General features: G+C 47.3%; 1 protein-coding gene across 3 annotated transcripts in view; it reads left to right on the plus strand.

Annotated features, from left to right (window-relative positions):
• SCAP (SREBF chaperone) overlaps window positions 1-21,720 on the plus strand; it is an 84,316-nt gene that overhangs the window by 16,455 nt on the left and 46,141 nt on the right. For all 3 annotated transcript variants that reach the window (XM_025193656.1, XM_025193657.1, XM_006037213.3), the window contains exon 2: window positions 9,007-9,239. In XM_025193656.1, the coding sequence (XP_025049441.1) occupies window positions 9,118-9,239 (122 nt within the window). In that variant the 5' untranslated portion in view covers window positions 9,007-9,117. The remainder of the gene's footprint in view (window positions 1-9,006; window positions 9,240-21,720) is intronic.

A 21,720-nucleotide genomic window follows, 5' to 3' on the forward strand; every position in this document is an offset into this window, starting at 1 on the left:
AATTTCCTTGGAGTCCTTAGAGTAAATTTTATTTTAACATGGCTAATGAGCTTTCTGCATACTGGGGCAGTCCTGGGTACCTACTCCATGCTGTGTTTCACTGGGGAAGTGATTCCTATACGTATATGTTATGGATGTAGTGCATTGGTAGAAACGTAGAATACATAATACTGGTGCTAGAGGAAGAAAGGGGTTGCATGTGGAGAAGCAACTCTCTCTAGCATCTCTTATCTTTCCTATAGGAGGAAATTTTCTGACCAACTGCAGCAATTTTCCCTTCTCTCCCAGGTCATTTGATTTTGTAAGTTTTTGCAAACACTTGAGAATAACCTTAAAAATCCCCAGGATAATAAAGGTAGCCAAGACAGAGCCTTCAGGCTTTGGAAATGCCACAGAACAGCGGACCCTGCCCCTGGCATGTTGAGCCGCGCTTCAGTGATGTTAGACTAGTCGTGGCTTTTCTCCAGGGTAGTTTAACAGCCACAAGAAACAGCAGACACCGTTCCTGTTTGTGTGTGGCTGTTGCGGGCCTCATGCGCTGACATCAAGTGTGTGTAAGCAGGAAAGAGCTGTTGTGAAGTGAGAATTACTCCATACAGGGGGTCTGCCAGTGCTGGCTGGAACGTCCTAAACTTATTCCAGTGCTGCCGGTTTCGGTTCATGTTCACTTAAGTAATGAAAAGTGCCATGTTGGCATCCCTCTTGGCTAAGTCCCTTGCCCTAAAGGATGTGCCCAGCATGTGGGGTGACAAAGCAGGCTGTCCCAGGCCACCACCTGGTGAGCTCTACTAGTATTAACAAAGGGAAGGTGTCATCTGGGGTAGTCACATCTCTCTACATTTCATAGGCCTCTGTCTAGCCACAGCAGGTTATGAATCCTGTTGTTGCTGGTCTAGACTGGAGCTGGAGCGATGACCTGGAGGATCAATATCCAATTGCGGTTTTCTTCACTGGTTCAGTTCTATTACCTCTCTCCTCTGTCCCGTGCTGGCACAGAGATGCTGTCTCTTCCAGGAGCTGTTTTGACTGCTGCTGACTTGCTACGGGTGTGAGTTAATTGGCTGGAGATGAAAAGCCGTCTGTTTCCATGATCATCTTACACAAATGTCATGAGTGTCATTGAATTATTTCACAGTGGCATTAGCTGATCCCACAGCACACAGTAGGTTAGCATACACCTGATCTTGATGGGTGATCCTCCACTTGATCTACCTCCATTATCTAACGCTGAAATTGGCCTGTTGCTTTTCAAAAAGCTTCGCAACAAACTAGTCAAACTTCAGGAAGGCTAGCGGCATCCTGATCTGCATTGGCAGGAGCGTTTGCAGCAGATGGAGGGCAGTGATTCTTCCCCTCTATTCAACACCGGGAGGCCACATCTGGAGTTGTGTGTCCAGCTGTGGGCCCCCCCCACTACAGAAAGGATGTGGACACATTAGAGAGAGTCCAGCGGAGGGCAACAAAAATGGTTGTGGGGCTGGGGGACAGGACTGGTGAGGAGAGGGTGAGGGAAATGGGCTGATTGAGCCTGCAGAAGGGAAGACTGAGGGGGATTGAATAGCAGCCTTCACCTCCCTGCAGGGGGGGTGCAAAGAGGACGGAGCTGAACTGTTCTCAGGGGGGCAGATGACAGGACAAGGAGCAGTGGGCTCATGTTGCAGGAGGGAAGTTGAGGTTGGATATTAGGAAAAACTTTCTCGCTAGGAGGGTGGTGAAGCACTGGGACAGGCTCCCCAGAGAGGTGGTGGACTCTCCATCCTTGGAGGTGTTTAAGACCCAGATAAACAAAGGCCTGGCTGGGATGATGTAGTTGGAGCTGGTCCTGCTTGGAGTAGGGGCTGGACTAGATGTGGCCTCCTGGGGTCCCTTCCCACCCTCATTGTCTGTGATTCAGGAAAACTATTTTGAGCGGAGACTTGACTCCTGTCTGAGTGAGAATTGTGGGCAGGCGGGCAATACAGATGAAGGAGAGGGGCTTGTGGAAGGGTTTTGAATGAGGGGACGGTGCTTAGTATGCTGTTCCATGCAAAGAGAGTAACAGGGAAGAAATTGCAGCTTGCAGTCTCCTGGAAAAATGTATGGGTGTTGCATCATCATCTGGAGGCAGTTCAACAGATTTCCCAGTTCAGGTGGTGATCCTCTTGGGGAGCGGGCCCTGGGGTGATTGGAGTGTGGGTGTCTACTCTTCCTTCTGCCTGTCCTACATTTTATAGGTGAACAGCAGATAAACGATTTGATTCCACCCTCATTGGATCCGGTGATTACTTTTTCTTGAGGTCCTTTGCTCCCTGAGAGGGTGCTTTTCAGCCCTCTGGAGAGCTTCCTTATTAACATGGGCTTAGGATGCATAATGACAATGCTTTCAACAGCTTTGTCGTTGTCCTGTCAGCAGCCCTTCGACATGAGGGTGATCAGTCTTCCAGTAAAATAGCAAAGTCATTGAGCCCATAGATGACTGAGGAGGCCGATCGGAGATCTGCATGTTCGACTGTAGACATGGCAAGTATTTCTAGGAGGAAAGAGTAGGCCCTGGTGATGTCAGGTCACCGCTCTGCCTTGGAGGAAGGACTAGCAAATGGTCCCTGCCTTTGTGACCAACTGTACTTCACTTTCTGTCCGGAGGACAAGTCACTGGGAACACACCACAAATTTGCGTGGCTGCCTGCCTCTAATAGAACGTGCTAGGCAGTGACGTTGAGAGACCGGCACTGCTGAGACAAGGCTGTAGCAGAATGGTCTATGAGGACTGAATTCACCCGTGGAAGGTCTGGTTTCCAGAGTAAAACATACCAGGTGGGCAGTGAGAAGGAAGGCAGCCCTGTTGCAGCCTGTGTTTTTGGTTTCTAGAAGCCATCTTTGCTCCCCTTCAACTTGTGGCAGGTTGTGCTGTGTTGATGTGCAGTGCTCCCATCCCTTCTGTGTGGGAGGACAGGTTGTGCTGGCAATGGAGTTCTGGCTCCAGCTGTTTCTTTGGTGGTGGACTAGATGACCCTTGACATCACCGCCAGCCTCCTGGTAGCACCGAAGTGCCCATAATCTGAGTTCTCTCCTTTCTCTGCTGCAGCAGCAGTACAATCTTGGCACTTTATGGTTAGGCTGCAGATTGAACATGACGCTCGGTACAGAATGTGCAGAGATCTTAGCATCTCTAGCATCATACGAATAAGAACATTGTGCTTGCTCTTCTGAACAGGTGTACCTGTTCCCTTGGGGTCTAGCATTGCTGAGGAAAGGATTTCCTGGATTGAGCGTTGCCAGGTGCATTTGTGGGGGGAAGGTGATCAGAAATGGCGTGGATTCACCAAGGGCAAGTCATGCCTGACCAACCTGATTGCCTTCTGTGGTGAGATGTCTGGCTCTGTGGATGCAGGGAGCCCAGTGCACATGATATACCTATGCTTATAGGCAGCTATACCTTGACATAAGCAAGGCTTTTGATACGGTTTCCCACAACATTCTTGCAGGCAAGCTAAGGAAGTACAGGCTGGATGAATGGACTGTATGGTGGATAGAAAGCTGGCTGGATCATTGGGCTCAGAAGGTAGTTATCAATGGCTCAATGTCTAGCCGGCACCTGGTATCACGTGGAGTGCCACAGGTGTCGGCCATGGGGCCGGTTTTGTTCAATGTCTTCATCAACATCCTGGAAGATGGGATGCAGTGCACCCTCAGCAAGTCTGCAGATGACACCAAGTTGTGGGGAGTAGTAGTTACGCTGGAGGTAGGGTTAGGATTTACAGAGACCTTGATAAATTGGAGGACTGGACCAAAAGACATCTCATGAGGTTCAACAAGGACAAGTGCAAAGTCCTGCACTTGGGATGGAACAATCCCAGGCACCATAACAGACTGGGGTGGACTGGCTAGACAGCAGCTCTGCAGAAAAGGACCTGGGGGTGACAGGGGACAAGAAGCTGAACAGGAGCCAGCTGTGTGCCCTTGTTGCCAAGAAGGCTAACGGCATCCTGGGCTGCATTGGTAGGAGCGGGGCCAGCAGATGGAGGGCAGTGATTCTTCCCCTCTATTCAGCACTGGGGAAGCCACATCTGGAGTCCTGTGTCCAGCTGTGGGCCACCTACTGCAGAAAGGATGTGGACAAGTTGGAGAGAGTCCTGTGGAGGGCAACGAAAATGGTTGGGGAGCTGGGGGACATGACTTGTGAGTAGGGTGACCATCTGTCCCAGTTTAGCTGGGACAGTCCTGTCATTTAAGAATCCAGTCCCAGCTGGCTGAGGAGAATTATAAGGGTGTCCTGGCAATGCAGAGGTGCAGGGCAGGGAGCCCGAGTGGCGCGACCTGGCTCGCAAGCAGTGGGCAGGCATGGTTGCCGCCTTGTGAGAGCATGGGGTGGGGGGCAGTGTCCCTGATGTCAGGGATGCACGTCCCAGGTATCCAGGATCTCCTTGTGGTCAACCTTCTTCTGAGGAGAGACTGAGGGAACTGGTCTGCAGAAGGGAAGACCTCAGGATTGAATAACAGGATTGAATAACAGCCATCATCTCCCTGCAGGGGGGCTGCAAAGAGGATGGAGCTGGGCTGTTCTCAGTGGGGGCAGATGGCAGGACAAGGAGCAATGGGCTCAGGCTGCAGCAAGGGAAGTTGAGGTTGGGTATTAGGATAAACTCTCACTAGGAGGGTAGTAAAGCAGTGGAAGAAGTTACCCAGAGTGGTGGTGGACTCTCCATCCTTGGAGGTTTTGAAGACCTGGGTAAACATAGCCCTGGCTGGGATGATGGAGTTGGGGCTGGTCCTGCTTGGAGCAGGGGGATGCACTAGATCTGACTTCCTGAAGTCCCTTCCAACCCTCTTTCTGTGATTAAGATGCCACAAAGGCCAGCTGTCCCTAAGAGGCAGCAGACTGAGAGGCCAAAGGAAGGTTGTAGGTGGCAGCAGCTTCTCTTGTTTTGCAGCTTGATTGTCCTGTTTTGCACTTTTGAACAGATACGCCTGTTTGCATTCACTTGCCAAAGCAAACCCCATGGCTCGGTGGGTCAGTGACCCGGTGGTCTCCCTTACCTTGGACTGGAGCGGTCTGTCTTATGGGAAGCCTGCTGGGAGTCCCTGTTTTTAACCAAGGATTGTAACTTGTGCAGCACCTGCCCTCTTTTGTCTGTGCTTGGTTTCTCTGGGGCAGCGTTGTAACGACAGCGGAGTATCAGTTGGTCTCTGCTATGGAAAGGAGAGCTGCTGAAACCAGGCTGCTACGCCATTGAGCTCCTCACTTCAAGGTGGGCTCAGTTCATGCCCTGCAGCTGATGCATCCATCGCCCTGCTTTGGCTTCTGGAAGCCACTCCAAAATGGCATGTGTTATATGGGAACCCGCCGCAGGCTGCTGTGTAAATAGAGTTGGTGCAAACAGGCCTGTGTACTCAAGTGGTGTGAATAGGCCTTCTGCGGGGGGGTTCAGCCAGCAAATGACTGAAAGCACAGAGGCAGATGTGCCTTCAGCCTTCCTGCCAGGAAGCTTCTTCCCCAGCTTGAGCCTGTAGCTTTCTGTGCTGGATTTTTATCATGTTACTTTTAAATTGTTCAGGTGGGTGATTTGCTGTTCAAAAACTCCATGCTGGTCACTGTTACCAGAGCCTTTTAGCCAAGTCACATCATTTCTTTATGGCTAAAAGCTGTGTTCAGCACTGACCTGTTCGCTTGTTTGGGACTTGATGGCACTGACATAGCTGAGGCAACTGCTGGTGTGGGGCACTTTCCTGTCCTGTCTGTGCCTGTTTAAGGTGGGTTGTTAGGCACGTCACAATAATCTCCAGTCTCCCAACCTGTATGGCACGAGAGTCCTAAAACCAAGGGAACGTGGCCCATGGATTTCAGATACACACCTAGCAGTGCTAATTTGAGTGGCACCCTTGGGAAGGAATTAGTAGCACCCTGGATGGGAACCACTAACTGGATTAAAAAAATAATATTTAGATTTTTGGCTTGCAACTCGGCATACCTGGTTGTTGCTTCTGAATTGGCTCACAGTTGATTATAATGAATTAACAAGGAGGGCTTGACTATGCAGTCCTCATTTGGGCTGTTAAATGGTAAATTAGAGGTGGGGGGAAATATTTCAAACTTTTAACGGTCTCCCTTTTCTGGGGTCCAAAATAGCATGCTGAAGGCTGGGATGGCTTGGCTGCACAGCAGCAAGAGGTTTATCTTGTCTCTGTCACAGCATCACTTGACTAGTCCAATTTCGGTGCTGCACTAAATTCAAGCCAACTTATTTTTTTGAGCACTTTTAAGAGCGTCTCCGCGAATGACAAAGCTGTACGATCCATCCTCTGCTCCAGCCTCCAGGTCTGCTGTATGAGCAGAGAAAAGATTTCCCATCTTTTACTAACCTGCTTTATGCAGATTTCTGGCTCAACTGTAAAACATTAAGTGGTTCTTTTTAACAAGCATTTACTTAAAAAACAGAACCAGACCCCCCCCCCCCCCCCCCCAACTTTCAGTGGCATTTCTGAGGCACTTCACAAAGAATAGGCGGGTTCTCTGGAAGAATTTCCCTTGGGAGATGTTAAATAGACCTCGATCTTAAATTGCAAATGGATATTGCCTTTGTGCCTCCATTACCACCTTTATGGGGGGCTTCAAGAGGAGGCTGGACAGATATTTGGCTGGGGTGGTATGACCCTGGTACCTGTTCCTGCCCGGGGCAGGGGGTTGGACCTGATGATCTCTTTAGGTCCCTTCTGACCCTAAGCACTATGATGCTACGGAAGGGGAAGCAAACGGGTGTCTAGACAATTTGCCGCATCACAAAAGTTAGTCCGCCAAAAGGAGGTGGTAGTTTCTGCCGCATTATTGCAGCAGGCATCTGTTAGCTTTATGGCAGGAGAGAACGGGCACCCTGGAGTTGCCTGAACTCTTCAGCTGCCCCAGGCAGGTGCTCGTGATCCTGCACACCCTGGGAATTCCTGCACAGGTTTGGACCCTTCAAGCCCTGGCTGCCTGGTTTTCTGACCCCTAACAAGACGTGCCCCCAGGTATCTCCTGGGCATGACTCTGAGAGGGGAAAGCTGAGGTTTCCCGTTTGCAGAGGTGCACACGTCTTTGCAAGTAGGATCCTCAACTTTCTCTGCTATGAAGACGCACCCTAGGGAGTTTCTGGGCATGCCTCTCCAAGCTGGGAACACATTGCCTGCTGTCCCACAGGATCAATGGGTAGGACGGAGGGCGATGCACGTTTCGTCCAGCGAAGCGGATCGGCCGTGCCAGGACACGTCCTGATCCACTTAATTTGGCAATGGCAGTAAGATTAGGGCTGTCTTTGGTCTGCAGGTGGCTGAGGGCTTCAGATGGCCCCAGAGAAGTGTCTTAACAGCTCCCTAAGGGGCAGAAGCAAGGTGGGAGCTTATAGGCAAAGTAACATGCTTTCTGCTCCGCACATTTTGAGTTCTTCCACCCACTTACAAAGAGATTGCTCTTATCAGCGCAATCTCCTGCATTCTGCGAATCACGTTTTAATTTTTCCAATGTGAAATTCATAGATAATCTTTCTTTGAATAGCAGAGAGTGCGTTGAACCAAGAGTCCCTTTTTCCTTAGCCTACTGGTCTGTACTATGTGCTTTACAGTTGTACGACCCAACCAGTAAGGTTGGTTTAGAAAAACAGGCCTGTCATGGCCCTCAGGAGGTCGCATGTAGTCCAGTCCCCTTGCTCAAGGCAGGACCATCCTTATCTAATCCTTTGTGCTTGTCAGATCTGCTTTTTAAAACTTGAGCAACAGTCCTCGTGCACAGGTCCAGGTGTAATGTCCCAAACACAAAAAAGATCATTTAATTTGCTAGGGGGTCAAGGGCACTGTCAGCATCCTGCCACTGCCAGGACAGGGAATAATTGGTTAAAGGAGTCTCAAGTGATGGTCCTCCAAGACGGAGGACCATGCCCCCTGCTAGAGGGAAGTGAAGGAGCAAGACCCTTTCACCAGGAACTAGCAGGAGCGTTGGCACAGCCCAGTTACCATCTTCAGCCTTGGTTGTAGCCAGCACCCAGTGTTTCTGAGCAAGTGGTGGGGAAGCCCTTTAATGTTCCTATATTAGATTTTAATTTTTTTATTTTTTTTTAACTTTCCTGATGTGCGTATTGGTGGACTCAGTAGAGAGGCTTTACCATGCTTTGTAAATTGGTGACTAGCAGATTCAAACTGCCTGGTGCTAGTGGCATGTTTGCAGTTGTAAAGCAGTAACAAAATATTAGATTATTTCTCTCGTAGCGAGTCCAGATATGCATTTAACTTGTGCCGCAGTCTCTGTTTAATACCCGGCATGCTCGAACAGGGCTGGCAGATTTAAACTATTGCTTCTTTCCAGAGTAAGAAATGCCCACCTTTTGTCTTGTCTGTAAATCCTATGCCTGATCTCTTCCCTTTGCCACCACGGGGTCTCTCACAATGGGACCTTCAAACAGAGGCTCAGCATGTTTCAGTGCACTTTATCCTAAGATGTTATGACCAGCAACGATGCCCATCACTTCTCCTGTTTAACTGGTGTCTTGACCCCCCCCAGCCCTTTCTTTCCCACTGGTAGAACATGGGTTTATTGTGCCCTAAAGACTCCTCCCCTCTACCCTTGCGGCACCTCCATTCTCTCCGTTTCATTTCCACTTGGAGATCCTCTGCCTATTTTCTCCGTGCCCTCCCAGCTTCCTGCTCCTGTCTTTCAGGCCTCTCAGCTGGCTCCTATCCTCCCGCATTAATGCTAACACTGGACCAGGTTCTCCAGAAAGGCGGTGGACTATCCATCCTTGGAGGTTTTGAAGACCCGGCTAGACAGAGCCTTGACTGGGATGATGTTGTTGGGGCTGGTCCTGCTTGGAGCAGGGGGTTGGACTAGATGTGACCTCCTGAGGTCCCTTCCACCCTCATTTTCTATGATTCATGATTCTACTCCTTGTCCTGGGCTCCTGAGGAAGGTTTCTCGGTCATCTTCCTCTGGAGGAGATGTCGTCTAGAGCAGAGTTGGCTATGCTGCTCTTCTTACATCCTCTGTCTTCCTTTTTTTTCCAGCCTCCTGCCCTGAGCGCAGTGCTTTTGAAGTGTTGTCCGTGGTGGACTCGACTAACCCCCTCCCGACCCCCGACACGTTCCGGGATGGCAGCTAGGTGACGACAGCTGAGGATGACCCTGACTGAAAAACTGCGCGAGAAGATATCGCGGGCTTTCTACAACCACGGGCTGCTGTGCGCTTCCTACCCCATTCCCATCATCCTCTTCACAGGCCTCTGTATCTTGGCCTGCTGGTAAGTCCTGCACAGTGCTTGTCTTCACAGGTTGTCACTTGGTGATGTGCTGTTCGTTTGTGGAGATCTTTGAGTGCGGAGATGGCTATAAGATTTCATTGCTATCCTGGAAGTATTTGTTCTAGCGTGGAAGCTTCTGATATTTCTTGTTCTTTGGAGGCAAAGACGGAAGCTCTGGATAAAACGTCTTGATTTACAAGGACCAGCTGATGAACGAACAACTCCAAACCAGAAATGAGAAGCAGGGGAAGAAATTAGCTCGGTATTCCTCTCCACCCCCACGTTTTCCACCTAAATCATTGTCCCTGCAGCTGTGTTACCTTATCTTTATGCAGCCTTACCCTGCCACAATGATTCTCCAAACTTTTTTGGCTCTCAAACTGCTTCTGAACACGATAATGGTTTGGCTTGAATGTTAGAGATGAATAAAAAAGTAACTGTCTCTAACCTCTCCAGCATCCTGAGGTATCAAGTTCTTCACTTGTTTCTTTCTCTTCCTCCATTTATAGTTCCTTTTTCCTTTGTTCCACTCTTGGTTACCCTCTGGAAGTTTTCTGCAGCTCTCCTGGGGGTTTGTGTTACCCCAGTTTTGAGAAACGCTGCCCTAGTACATCTTGTATCTCCCACAGAGTTAGCTCTTGGATTATCCAGAACACTCATGTAGGAGATTGTTACCCTTTAGATCAGCGGCCAGTTGGCACCGAGGAACCTGTTGTGCTGAACACATTATAGCTTCTGCCAAGAGGGGCTTAGAGCCTAGATCTCTGCCTAAAAATTTGGAAGGTAACTAAAGGATAATCTGTTGTGACCTGCCCCAGCTCTCCTTCGAAAAGGAGTCTAGCCCATGTTTGAAATTTATATTGATAGAAATTCTCTCTGAGGCCTGGTGTTTTTCTTGTCGTGCCATAGTTTCTTCCACCATGCATGCAGCTTTAAAAGGAAGCTGTTGTTACTGACATCTCTGCTTTAAGGAGAAATCTCTGAAAAACCTTGTTGTACAGCTACTGAATGGTGTAGGATAAAAGGGCCTTTGTCAGCATTCGGGGATAAAAGTGCAGAAATACTGGCTCTGGACTTGGAAAGGTCTTATTGGATATGAGGCCAATGATGAATGAAGGTGGATGAGGAGAGGCTGTGAGCTATGGGACCCAGCCTGGAGAAGTGAAGGCTCAGGGGAGACCTGGTGGCAGCCTGTAAGCATATCAGGGGTGTGCATCAGGATCTGGGGGAATGTCTGTTCACCAGAGCACCCCAAGGGAAGACTAGGTCCAACAGTTCCAAACTGCGGGAAGACCATTTTAGGCTGGACGTAAGGAAAAACTTCTTTACTGTCTGAGTGTTCAGAGTCTGGAATAGACTCCCCCAGAAATGGTGCAAGCACCTACTCTGGATACCTATCTTGCTGGGGTGATCTGATGCCAGTTGACTTCCTGCCCCTTGGGCAGGGGGCTGGACCCTATGATCTTGTGAGGTCCCTTCCAACCCTAATGTCTATGAAATCTGTGGGTCTTTCAAGTCTATTTAGCAATCCATATTTGCCCATCTCAGGAATTCAAGCATTGCTGGTATTGAATTGTCAAGGTATTAGGAGTGTGTTTTCACTAGAGTTCTAGCTGAACTCTTAAAAGGTGCTGCCTTCTTGCTGCTGACTCGATGACAACTATTTTGTTTTCCTGACTCTGGACTCAAAAATGTCTCTTCAGCCTGTTTCTTTGACAGGTCTTGCACTGGCGCTCAGAGTCAATAATGCCGTACTGGGTCATGCCAGCAGTTCATGTTCTTTTGTCTTGTCTGCTGCTTCATGCTCCACAGGAAGGCGACCCACGGACTATGTATCGGAGCAGTGCTGTAGCTGGGTGGGGAATCCCAGGACCTTAACCTTTTCCCACAATACACATTGCTGTGGAAGCCTCTCAATCAAATAAAAGACTCCCAAGGATATCGCCCATCTGCTGCCCTGCCACCTAACAATAGCCTGAAACCCTCAGTAAGAGCAATAAATCTGTCGATGTGCTGCTCCATGTTGCAGCACTAGCTCTGCCCAAGACCCTGGAAAGCCTATCCCAGACAAAGCAGGCAGTGGTTACTGCTAAGGGCGGGCTCTCAATTCCTTTTGGCTGTCATGGCAGCCTTCTTGAAGCAAACACAGAAAAGGAAGCTTTGTAATACACTGACAGTTTCTGCATATCGCCCTGCTCTTGAAACCGAAGAAGCTAAGCTGTGTCTGCATGGTGCCACTGCCTGAAGAATTGGCCCTGACAGTTGGTAGTTCTCACTAGCCAACTCTCAGTGCTGTCTGGACATGGCTGTGCTGCTTCTGGTTTTGGAGGCAGCCTGTGAGGGGGAGTGTGTTGTACACCTTTGCTAGGGACTAAAGTCACCTTGTAGACGTGGCCATCTGCTCTGGTGTAGTCTTGGTGCTCCTTTTCGATCCAGATAAGAATTGCAGAAGAGTTGTCCAGCTGGTTGAATGAATATGCCGAACAGCATGAGCGATGGAGGAGATTAAGTGGAAATATTCCCCAAATAGTGAGGAAGTGGCAAGAAACTTCAAAGTGTTGTATCAGGACCCCTCCCCCAAAAAACAAAAAAAAAAATGAATGCCAAGTGGAGAGGAGATGCAATCTAGCTCTGCACCTTCACGACTCACTACAGTTCCAATATTGGTTAGTAACAAACTTCTTTCTCCATCCATTTGAAACTCTGGAGCATGCAGACAGTAAGTTTATCACCTCTAAGGGAAGAAAGAGGCTTAGGGCTACATGCCCTCATCTTCCTCGTTCCCAAATACTGCTGAGACTGGGGAGTTTCCAACTTGAGATGCTTTTGCAGGAATCTGTTCAAGAAACAGTTTGGGATGAAGGCTGCCAATTTCATTGGAGCAACAATTTAAAAAGGGGATTTTTTTTTTCCTTTATTGCTGATCTTTATCTGAAGTATGCTTTCTTTTTTTTTTTTTTTTTTTAAACAAGCCTTCCCTCACGGCTCCTCCTAGCTTTCAGTGCAAGAGGCTGTTAATGGTATGCTGCTTTTAACTTTTGGCCTACCTACTTCCCTCGGGGTGCTTTCCAAAGTACTGGTTCAAGTTCCTTGTTTTCTTCGATCAAGAAGGGCTCGTGTGTGCCCATTTGACAACTATCTGCTCATTTGAGCATTTTATGTAGAGAAGGTTGGCAAAGTAGGTTGTTTTTTGTTTGTTTGTTTGTTTGGTTTTTTTGTTGTTGTTTTTTTTTTTTTTTTTTTTTTAAGCAGTCAGTATTCATTTTTGGCTTAACCTAGGTTTGCTACCCCTACCATGAGTGCAATGATGCTGTAGTTGGTATTGCATAGGGGAGTGAGAGATGTCTACCTCCATACAAGTGTATTTCTTGAAGGACAGGATTGAGAAGCTTGTGACCTCCAAGGCCCCGTGTTACTTGTTCTCCATCTGTCAGGACTCGACCCGACTAGAATGTAGGTGTCTTGCACTAACATACAGTTGTCAGATTCCTTGTGCTTTAATGTCTGGAGTGCACAGAACCCAGCATCCCCATCTTCACTCATTCTGTGGTGAAAAGGGTACTTGAAGGACTTGAGTACATCAGAATTGGAGAGGATAATTGGAGAAAACCAATGCCAGCTTCAAGAAAGAAGTGTATTCAAGCTTCGGTTTCATCCAAGGCTAATAGCACGGACCTCTGACACAGCGTTAATAATAGTACAAATCCATAATAATTGGATCAGACTCTGAGCATTTGGGCCCTAAGAGCTCTGATTCATGATCTACTTGTGAGGTGATACAGCACTTTGATGAAAACTCAACAAGAAAGGAAGTCCCAGAACCTCAGTCCTGCTATAGTCATCTAGTATCTGTTTTAGGAGAAATGAAAGAAAGATAGAAAAGTATAAAAAAAAAAAAAAAAAAAAAACCTAAAAAAACACTTCTGCTTTTTTTTTTTTTTTTTTTTCAAGCTTAATGCAAATAGAAAATAAACTTAACTCATTATAACATAATAACAATCATGATGATAAATGTAGTTGGTTTAAACAGGAAGAGAGTAGATCCTAAACTCTGAATGGAAGACTAAGTTTGGAATCTATCATGAGGCACATAAAGGAGCACAAGATGACCAGAAACAGCCAGCATGGATTCACAAGAGCAAGTCCATGCCAGACCAACCTGATTTCCTTCTATGATAGGATGGCAGGTTCTTTGTATGGGGGTAAAGGAGTGGCTGTGATGTACCTTGATGTTAGCAATGCCTTTGACACGGTCTCGCATGCCATTCTCCATTAACAAGGTAAGAAAATATAGATTAGATCAGAGTACTGCAAGGTGGATATGTAACTTGTTGAATCATCATGCTTGGCAAGTAGTCATCAATGGCTCAATGTCCAGTTGCAAGGAGGTATCAAGTAGATTCCCCAGGGGTCAATACTGCATCTAGTATTGTTCAGCATCTTCTTTAATGATTTGGGCAATGGGATTGAGTGCACACTTAAACTTGAGAATGTCACCAAGTTAGATGGAGTTGCACATACTTTTGGAGGGTAGGGCTAGGATTGAAAATAACCTAGATAGACTGGAGTAATGGTCTGCAATCAGTCAGATGAGACTCAGCCAGGACAAGTGCAACGTTCTGTACTTGGGACAGAATAACTCTATGCACAGGTATTGACTTGGGTGCAGTACTGCAGGGAAGGCCTGGGGGTTGCAGTGGGCCATAACCTGAATTTGAATCAACAGTGTGCTTCTCCAAAAAAAAAAAAAAGCCAACAGTAGACTGGGTTGTATTAACAAGAGTGTCACTTGTAAATCAAGGGCAGTGATTCTTCCACTGTGTTCAGCACTGGCGAGGCCACATCTGGAGTCCTATGTCCAGTTTCGGTCCCTGTACTTTGAGAAGGATGTGGATAGATTGGAAGGAGTCCAGCACCCAAAGTGACAAAAAGGCTGAAAGGGTTAGGGTTATTTAGTCTGGTGAAGAGAAGACCGAGATGGAATTTGATAAGTCTTCAAATACCTGAAGAGCAGTTTTTATAGAGAAGATGGGGGGTCATTTGAGCTTAAACTTAGTAGGGGTCATATGAGCCCTGTATTCATTCCTGCCCAAGGCAGGGGGTTGGACTAGATGATCTGCTCAGGTCCCCTCCAACCCTGCTTCTATGAACTATGAAACTATGATGGAGATGGCTGCAGGTGACTGGTCTAGGAACAGTGCCTGCAAGCTGCAGCAGAGGAGTTTGAAGCTGGAGATGAGGAGGAACTATCTGGCTCTGTTTATCAAGCATTGCAGCAGACTGCCTAGAGAAATTGTGGAATCTCCACCGTTGGAAGTTTTCAAGATGAGGTTGGACAGACATTTGGCTGGGCTCATTTAGTCAGGGATGACTCTGTCTTGAGCAGGGGACTGGACTAAATGGCCTTATGAAGTTCCTTCTGGCCTTGCTTTCCTGTGATCCTTCTCAGTGGATGTACACATTTAGGAGCCAGCGAAGGTCCTGAAGGCTTAATGTAACTGAAGAGAGATTGGGCCAGAGCTTTGGTCATGGTCTTTCCCCTGTGGCCCCAACTTGGCTGTCTTTGTGTTCACGATGTTCTCCAGAGTAATTTAAAGAAGCTGTGAGCTGAGTGGCCTCGCATTGACCTAGGAGGTCCTGGTTCTTCTTTGATTTCATGTGGCAATCATCATTCAGTTATGCCTCCTATAACAGGAAGGTCTGCTCTCAAAGTGCACAGCCAAGTCCTAGATAACTAATCTAGTTATGGAATAGTTAATAGGTACCCAATTAAAATACCTTGTTTGAATGTATTTGTATGAGCACTTTCAACCTTGAAAGCAGGATATGAATAGGGCATTTTAATTACATGTCTTTAAAGCATAGTGCTAAGTCATTGGCATGGATAGATCCACCCAAGGCAAAGCATATCTTCTAAGAAGTTCATACTGTAAAATCCTAATCAAAGTGATTGACATTCTCAGTTCACTTTGAACAGTAAGTAGATAGAGGCGCATTTCAATGAAAATTTCTTGGACCTGCCTTTTCGGTTTCCTCGTTGGACCTAAATCTTGTACCAGGTGCCCTTAGCACTTGTGTCTTTTAGAAGTTGCCATCCTGGTTGCAGTCACTTTGACGAGGAGTTTTTACAGAACTTAAGGCTGTGTTGGGCAACTGTGGCACTATATCTCATGAAACTAAACCTGCTAAGAGTTAATACATCTCTGTTGCTTTTTTGGCCAACATACAAGATCATAGAAAATGAGGGCTGGAAGAGACCTCAGGAGGTCACATCTAGTCCACCCCCCTGCCCAAAGCAGGACCAGCCCCAACTACATCAGCCCAGCCAAGGCTTTGTCTAGCCAGGTCCTAAAACCTCCAAGGATGGAGATTTGTCAGCCTCTCTGGGTAACCTGTTGCAGTGCTTTACTACCCTCCATAAAAGATGCCCTTTAAAATAATACATCCAGTACCCCACACAAGCCTTTGGTCTATAAAATTGACACTGATGTGATACCCAGTTCAGAAAAATTCTAGCACTGGTCTGTAACAGTTTGCACTCGAATAAAAAACTGCCAAGGCTTGTTAGGTGGCTATATTGCTGAAGTTGTCTGTCCTTAGTCATTTTGCATGCATTCATTCAGATGTATGGTAGTCTTTCTTTCTTCTTTTGAATGGAAGGATGACGGGAAGGAGAGGCAGAAGGTGGCGGCTTGACCATCATTCTGTATTTCCACCACTTTTACATGTAAAATATGCAAGCCTCATCAGTCCCTGTCTTGAATGGTGGCTCTGTATCCTGTATGCATACATTTTATTAATAAGATAGAAAAGCAGGGCTGGAAATACCTTGAGGAGATCACATCCAGCCCAATCCCTGCCTGAGGCAGGATCATCCCTATCTAAACCATCCAATATAGTTAAGTGGTTAAATATGGAGATTTTGTTTTTTAATGTCCCCAAATTTTATTTGCCCTCAGCTGTACAGCCACAGGAGCAAGCTTGGGAGAGGTCTCCTATTTCCAGACAGTGGGCATAAAGCCAAGATCTTCCCAGTGGAAGTGAAAGTAGGAGGTTACCTGTACACTACCTCTGTGGGTACTACGATGTGCCAGAAAAACAGTTATCTTCAGTGACTAGGAAACCTGCCTTAGTGGTCACAGTATTTCCCCTGCCAGGTTTATAACTTCCAGTGTTACCCACTTGCTCATCTGCCTCCTGCTTTTAACCCTTGGAACGAAGCTGCTCTCAGCCTTGTCTGCCTCTTTAACATGTTCCCCTTCCCCACAGAGAGACTACAATCTCCTGGGGAGGTGAATGATGAAACAAGAAGCAAACGTGTTCTCTGGAGTGAGATCTCCCCTGTTTCGTTTCCAAAATAAAACAAGCCCATGGCAGAGGATTAAAAATATCAATCTTTTTGCTCCTGCAATGCGCTGCCTCGTGTGAAGGTCACAGGAGTGGGGCACGGTCTTCGTGCTGTGCGAGCAATACTCGTTAAGTCTTCCTGAACTGATGTTGCAACATCGTTTAATGCATCTGCACATTTGTCGGCGTGAAACAGTGAGCCGCTGCCGCCAACATCTGGCCCTGAACGAAATCATGTCCCCTCTGCCCGCTGAGAGTTACCGACCAAGAAACCAGGAGCCTGGTTAACAAACAAACCAACCCCAGGAGGGAAACGAATGCTATCTCGTATTGCTCCTTACGTACTCCTTAGTTTTCTTAGGGCAGCGAAAGAAAGTGAAATGAAAAGCGAGAGGACTTCTGTTTATTCCCCTTTTGAGGAGCAGATAACAAAAAAGCTGCCAAATTCATTTAGCATTTCTTGCTGGATTTTCATGGCCAGGGTGCTGTCCTCCCTGCCTCCAAGACAGGGGACTTGGCTAAGAGCTGCTTCTAACGTGTTTATCACCATAGATCCCTGTGGTGCGAAGCCAGAGAGAACTGCATTGTGTCCTGCAGGTGTTGGCTGTTCTCCATCATTTTCTGTGGCTTGTGCACGGGCTGCGCATCTCTCCAGATAACATGGAGGCGGTGCTGGTGGGATGGCGAGATGGAAGATGGAGGTGATTTCCACCTTGGTTTGATAAACAAGCGCTGCTGTGTTGGGCGAGACCAAATGTCTGTCTAGGCTGGTGTCCTGTCTCTCATGACTGAGGCGCTGGTGAACAAGGGGAGGGATGGCAGGATTTTCAGCTGCTGCGGGCTGAACTGGCAGGTGTCCAGTTTGGCTCTCTAAACAATCTTGAAAATATGTAAAACAAATGGAAGCAAATAGCTATCTGTCTGGGAAGCATCCTACCTGGCAGCTGCTTCACTTCCGGGATTAAAAACCTGCTGTTGAGCAGGGTTGCCCTTGTGTGGGGAGCAGGGCTCATTTGGGGCACTTTGGTGTCTAGTAAGGACCTTTCTCAGAACGGTGTCTTTTTTGGAAGATCCTGTCTTCTGTCGTTTAACTGTGTTGACTCCAAGTCTCCGCTCCCTTTTTTTTTTTTTTCTCCTCCATGCTGGCATTCAGGAAGGCTCATTTGCCCCTGGATCACACTCTCAGCTTCAGATTTCCTTTTCCTTTATCTTCCCTTCCTGCCCAAGACTCATTCCTTTGTCCCCATAACTCTTGATCTAGAGCAGTCTGGGTACTTTGTCTAGTGGGCACTCTTTTATTAATAAAAGAAGCGAACTGGTCTTGGCAGGTTCCTGAACCCTTGTAGTCACTTGAGGGAAGCTGGAGTCTCTCTGATGGCTGAATGGCAGCTCTTGGTTTATTTTAAGCACCTTTTGTATCCTCAAAGGTTCTGAAACGTTTCTGCTTCCCAGGTAGCAAATTTAAGGAATTTTGTAGTTTCCTTGCACTGCTGCCTTCCGACTTTTTTTGCTTCCTTTTCTTTCCTGTTGGTAGTTTGGCTCTGCTGGGAGCGCTGTTGCTGTAATTAACCTGCCCTCATTAATTCTTAAGCCTATTTAGTCTTGTGTTAGTTAGAAACCTCATTTAAGCTCGCCATTGTAGTAGCCTTGAACCAGGGTGATGAAAGGAAAGCTCACATTCTGGGGGCTCTTTCATCAGATGAGCACAAAGCCCTCCATAACTACTATTCTTTGCACTGCCCTTTGATAGAGGTCTGTGTTTCCTCCGTCTCAGTAAGGAAGATTGCAGCTGCTTCAACATTAGTGAGTTTGAGAGGGGTGGAAAGAGAATCCTGAAGATCTGTTCTGTCTGTTAAATAGACTTATTCCTTTTCTTCACCTTTAAACAGAAACTTTAGCATTGACCTGAGAGTTTTCATAGCAGTCGGGTCTCCTAAAGTAGTTTTCTAGCATGCAGCAAGACGAAAACTAGGGTTTGGTGCACCATATCCAAGGTAACCAGCTAAGAAACGCCTGCCCAGAAGAGCTTTCCATCTATTGACTCCTCTGTGAAATCCCATGAAATATGAACTTTCATTTCTACCCAGGAGAACTTTTACAATCTTTTCTCTGATGCCTGATGAAGGGTGTTTGTGCCTGAAAGCTTGCAATTTAAAGATGTTGGGGTTTTTTTGCAAAAATCTTGTTGGTCTAATAAAAGATCACCTCTACCGCGGGCCCTGATTGCCATATCCAAGGTAGATGGTAAACATGAAAGCTTGTTAAAGGTCCCCCTTTAAAACACACACATCCAATCCATGGTTATTTGAGATGAGTGGGAGTCTGTTCGGTTTCCGTAACTATAAAATGCCATGAACTGGCTACCCTCGATCCCAAATGTAACCTAGGTGGGTAGGAGGTGATGTGGTAGCCAGCCATTCTTCACTTTCTCAGTCTGTGATGTTGAAGAGCAGGGATAAGAAGACATGTTTGTCCCTCCCATTGTTCAGATGCATAATGAAAATCCCTGCCCCAAAGAGCTTGAAATCTAAATGACAGGACAGAATGTGCGGATGTGGCAAACCAAGCATCCAGCCCTAGGTGGTGGGGAGCAGAGAACAAAGGCAGGTTCTTAGTCGCGGTTGTGTTTGCACTTGTCCGTTAATCTGTTCATGCTTCGTGTCTGCTGCCTAGTTTAAGAAATGAGGAATGATGACGCAATCCTTCAGGATTTTCTCTGGGTGTTTTTAAAGTGCCCAAAATCCGTGCCCAACGAGGGTGAAATCTGTATGAGTTCCTCTCTGCTGGGGAATAAGGGATGGACTACCATAGCTGCAGGTGTCTGTCCTTGTCCACTTCCTGGCCAGTGGTTTCAGTGAGCCTTTCACTGCTCTGAGGGAAAGAATCTGTACTCTGCAGAGCAACGGGGCCTGTCTGGCTAAAAGCGACCCTTCCTTTTCCAGCTTAAGCGCACCGGGAGCACTGTCACTGCAGCTTTCTTAATGCAGAATGCCTATACATCCACATGCCAAGGCACCCGGGGTGTGCTGAGCAGTTCAGGTATGCGACACGAAGGCCTTGCCTCGAAGATGGTACAGCCAGTGTTCACGGTGAAGGAACCATATGCACATTCAGCCGAGGGAGGAGAGGACAGCATGTGTCCCATTAGTGCAATGTCACGTATAGGTGCTTGGCATGTGAATGGGAGCGTCTAAACTGCTGCAGAGAGCATGGTCTGTCCTCTGGGGTTATCAGTCAGTGTCACTAGTGTCGTGGTTGCTGTTGTCCTCATCAAGTGCTATTGATGTGTTGTCAGCGCTGAAGTTTTCAGGAACTGTGATGTCGACAGGTTGCAGCCAGGAGATCCCAACACTAATCTTGTCTTAAAGAATGACCACAGGCTTGATTTGGCTTCAGTGGCAAAGATTCAGCCAGGTTTTATTATCTAAAAGAACAGCCGTGACACGTTTTGGCTTGACAAGCGCATTGGACCCGGAGCTAAGGCATTTGAACCTGCGACGAGGTAGTTGGCACAACACCACGCAGGCTCCCCAGGCCCCTACGAAGTTTCCCTGCTTTCCAGTTGTCCTTTTTATATCATGATCAAACAAATGACATATTGCATTCCACCTGCATCTCGAACCATCCTGTACCAGGGGCCTGCCTCACATCCTAACCTGGGTGTTCCTGTTCCAGCCTCATCCTGGTACTGGACTATCCTACCTTTGTACCATCAGCTCTCCTTCCCAGCTCTTGGCAGGAGCGCACATCTGGCCCACGTGCCAAGTTTTGTTTGTGTGAGGAGTTCATACATTGGTCAGGTTTGCTGGTGAAGGCTACTCTGGCCAGTACTTTAGCAAAGCCTTTATGTGAGCAGCATATATTGATCAACACTCTAGCAAGGCCTTACATGGTCTGTTCTACCTTGGAGTCAAAAGTAGATGCCCTAGGGAACACTGACCTTGGATGCTGCTCAGCAGTGAGCAATGGGAGCAGGACAGTTCGGGGACTGCTTGTACTAGCTTCATGGCCATGGTCAAGGTCCCTGGTGATTGGATTGTGACACCTTGTGTTGTCAGATTTAGCTCGAGGGATGGCTAGAGTCGTCAGAGCTAAATTCATATTCAAGTACATGGAGGAGAAAGGAAATCACCAGTGTGTTTGCCATGCCTGCATTTGCTAAATAGTAGCCTGAGAAGATTGAAGGCGCAGACAGTCTCGCAGCTTCCAGAAAGATTGTCTGCCTTGCCATCAACTGACGATGAGCGAGCTTAGTCTTGAGAGACAGACAGGTGGGCCATCCAGTTAGCCTGGGGCATTAAAGAGGCTCCTCTCTTCCCCCTCGTCTAATATAGGGAGAGATTCGGCCAATATAATTGGAGGAGAACAGATGGATTGCTTCATGCTGCATCATCCTGTTCCACATTCATAACCCAGCGGTGGACTTGCAGGGAAGCCTGAAGTGTGATTTCGATATGTATTAGTTGAGTGCAAACTGGTAGAGGAAGGTGTGGAATATAAGACTCCTGATGGCCCTGGTTATACTGACAGCCACAGCTGGACTTGGCTTGCACCGTACCTGCATACAGACCCCCAATTCCTGCATTCTGTGACCCCCCCACCTTTTCCTGCCTTTTGTCATTCTCTCCTGCAGATTTCTCCCTGTCCTCTTGTCTTCCAGTGCTCCACAAAGGTGCTGCTGATGCTCTTTCCACCTGGATTGCAAACCCAGACAGAAGTTTAAAATGACAAGATAGTTGGCAAGAATCTTTTACTACTCATCCAGTGCAACTAGTAGGGAGGGAACAGTCAAGTTGTGGAAAAGTCTCGCACAACAATACAGAAAAGAATTAATTTCTTTCGTTCAGGGTGGATTTGATTTAAATCGGATCTATTTAAATCACTGGTTAGGAAGCCTTGATTTAATAATTTCCTACAAAAACTGCGTTCTTGTTGTTTGATATCCTTTATTCATTTCACTTCTTGAAACTTTGCACTTTTTTTAGAGAGAGATGAGGGCTTGACTGTGTGATGCAGACTTGCAGTGACCAGAGGGTTGATGGGTGGGTATCAGGTCTGTTCTCTCTCATCTCCACACACTGCTGTTAACAAGGATGTGATCTCTGGAAACGACACACTCTCCCTATGCCTGAAG

This window comes from Alligator sinensis, unplaced genomic scaffold (assembly GCF_000455745.1).
Source record: "Alligator sinensis unplaced genomic scaffold, ASM45574v1 scaffold1675_1, whole genome shotgun sequence".
Lineage (NCBI taxonomy): Eukaryota > Metazoa > Chordata > Crocodylia > Alligatoridae > Alligator > Alligator sinensis.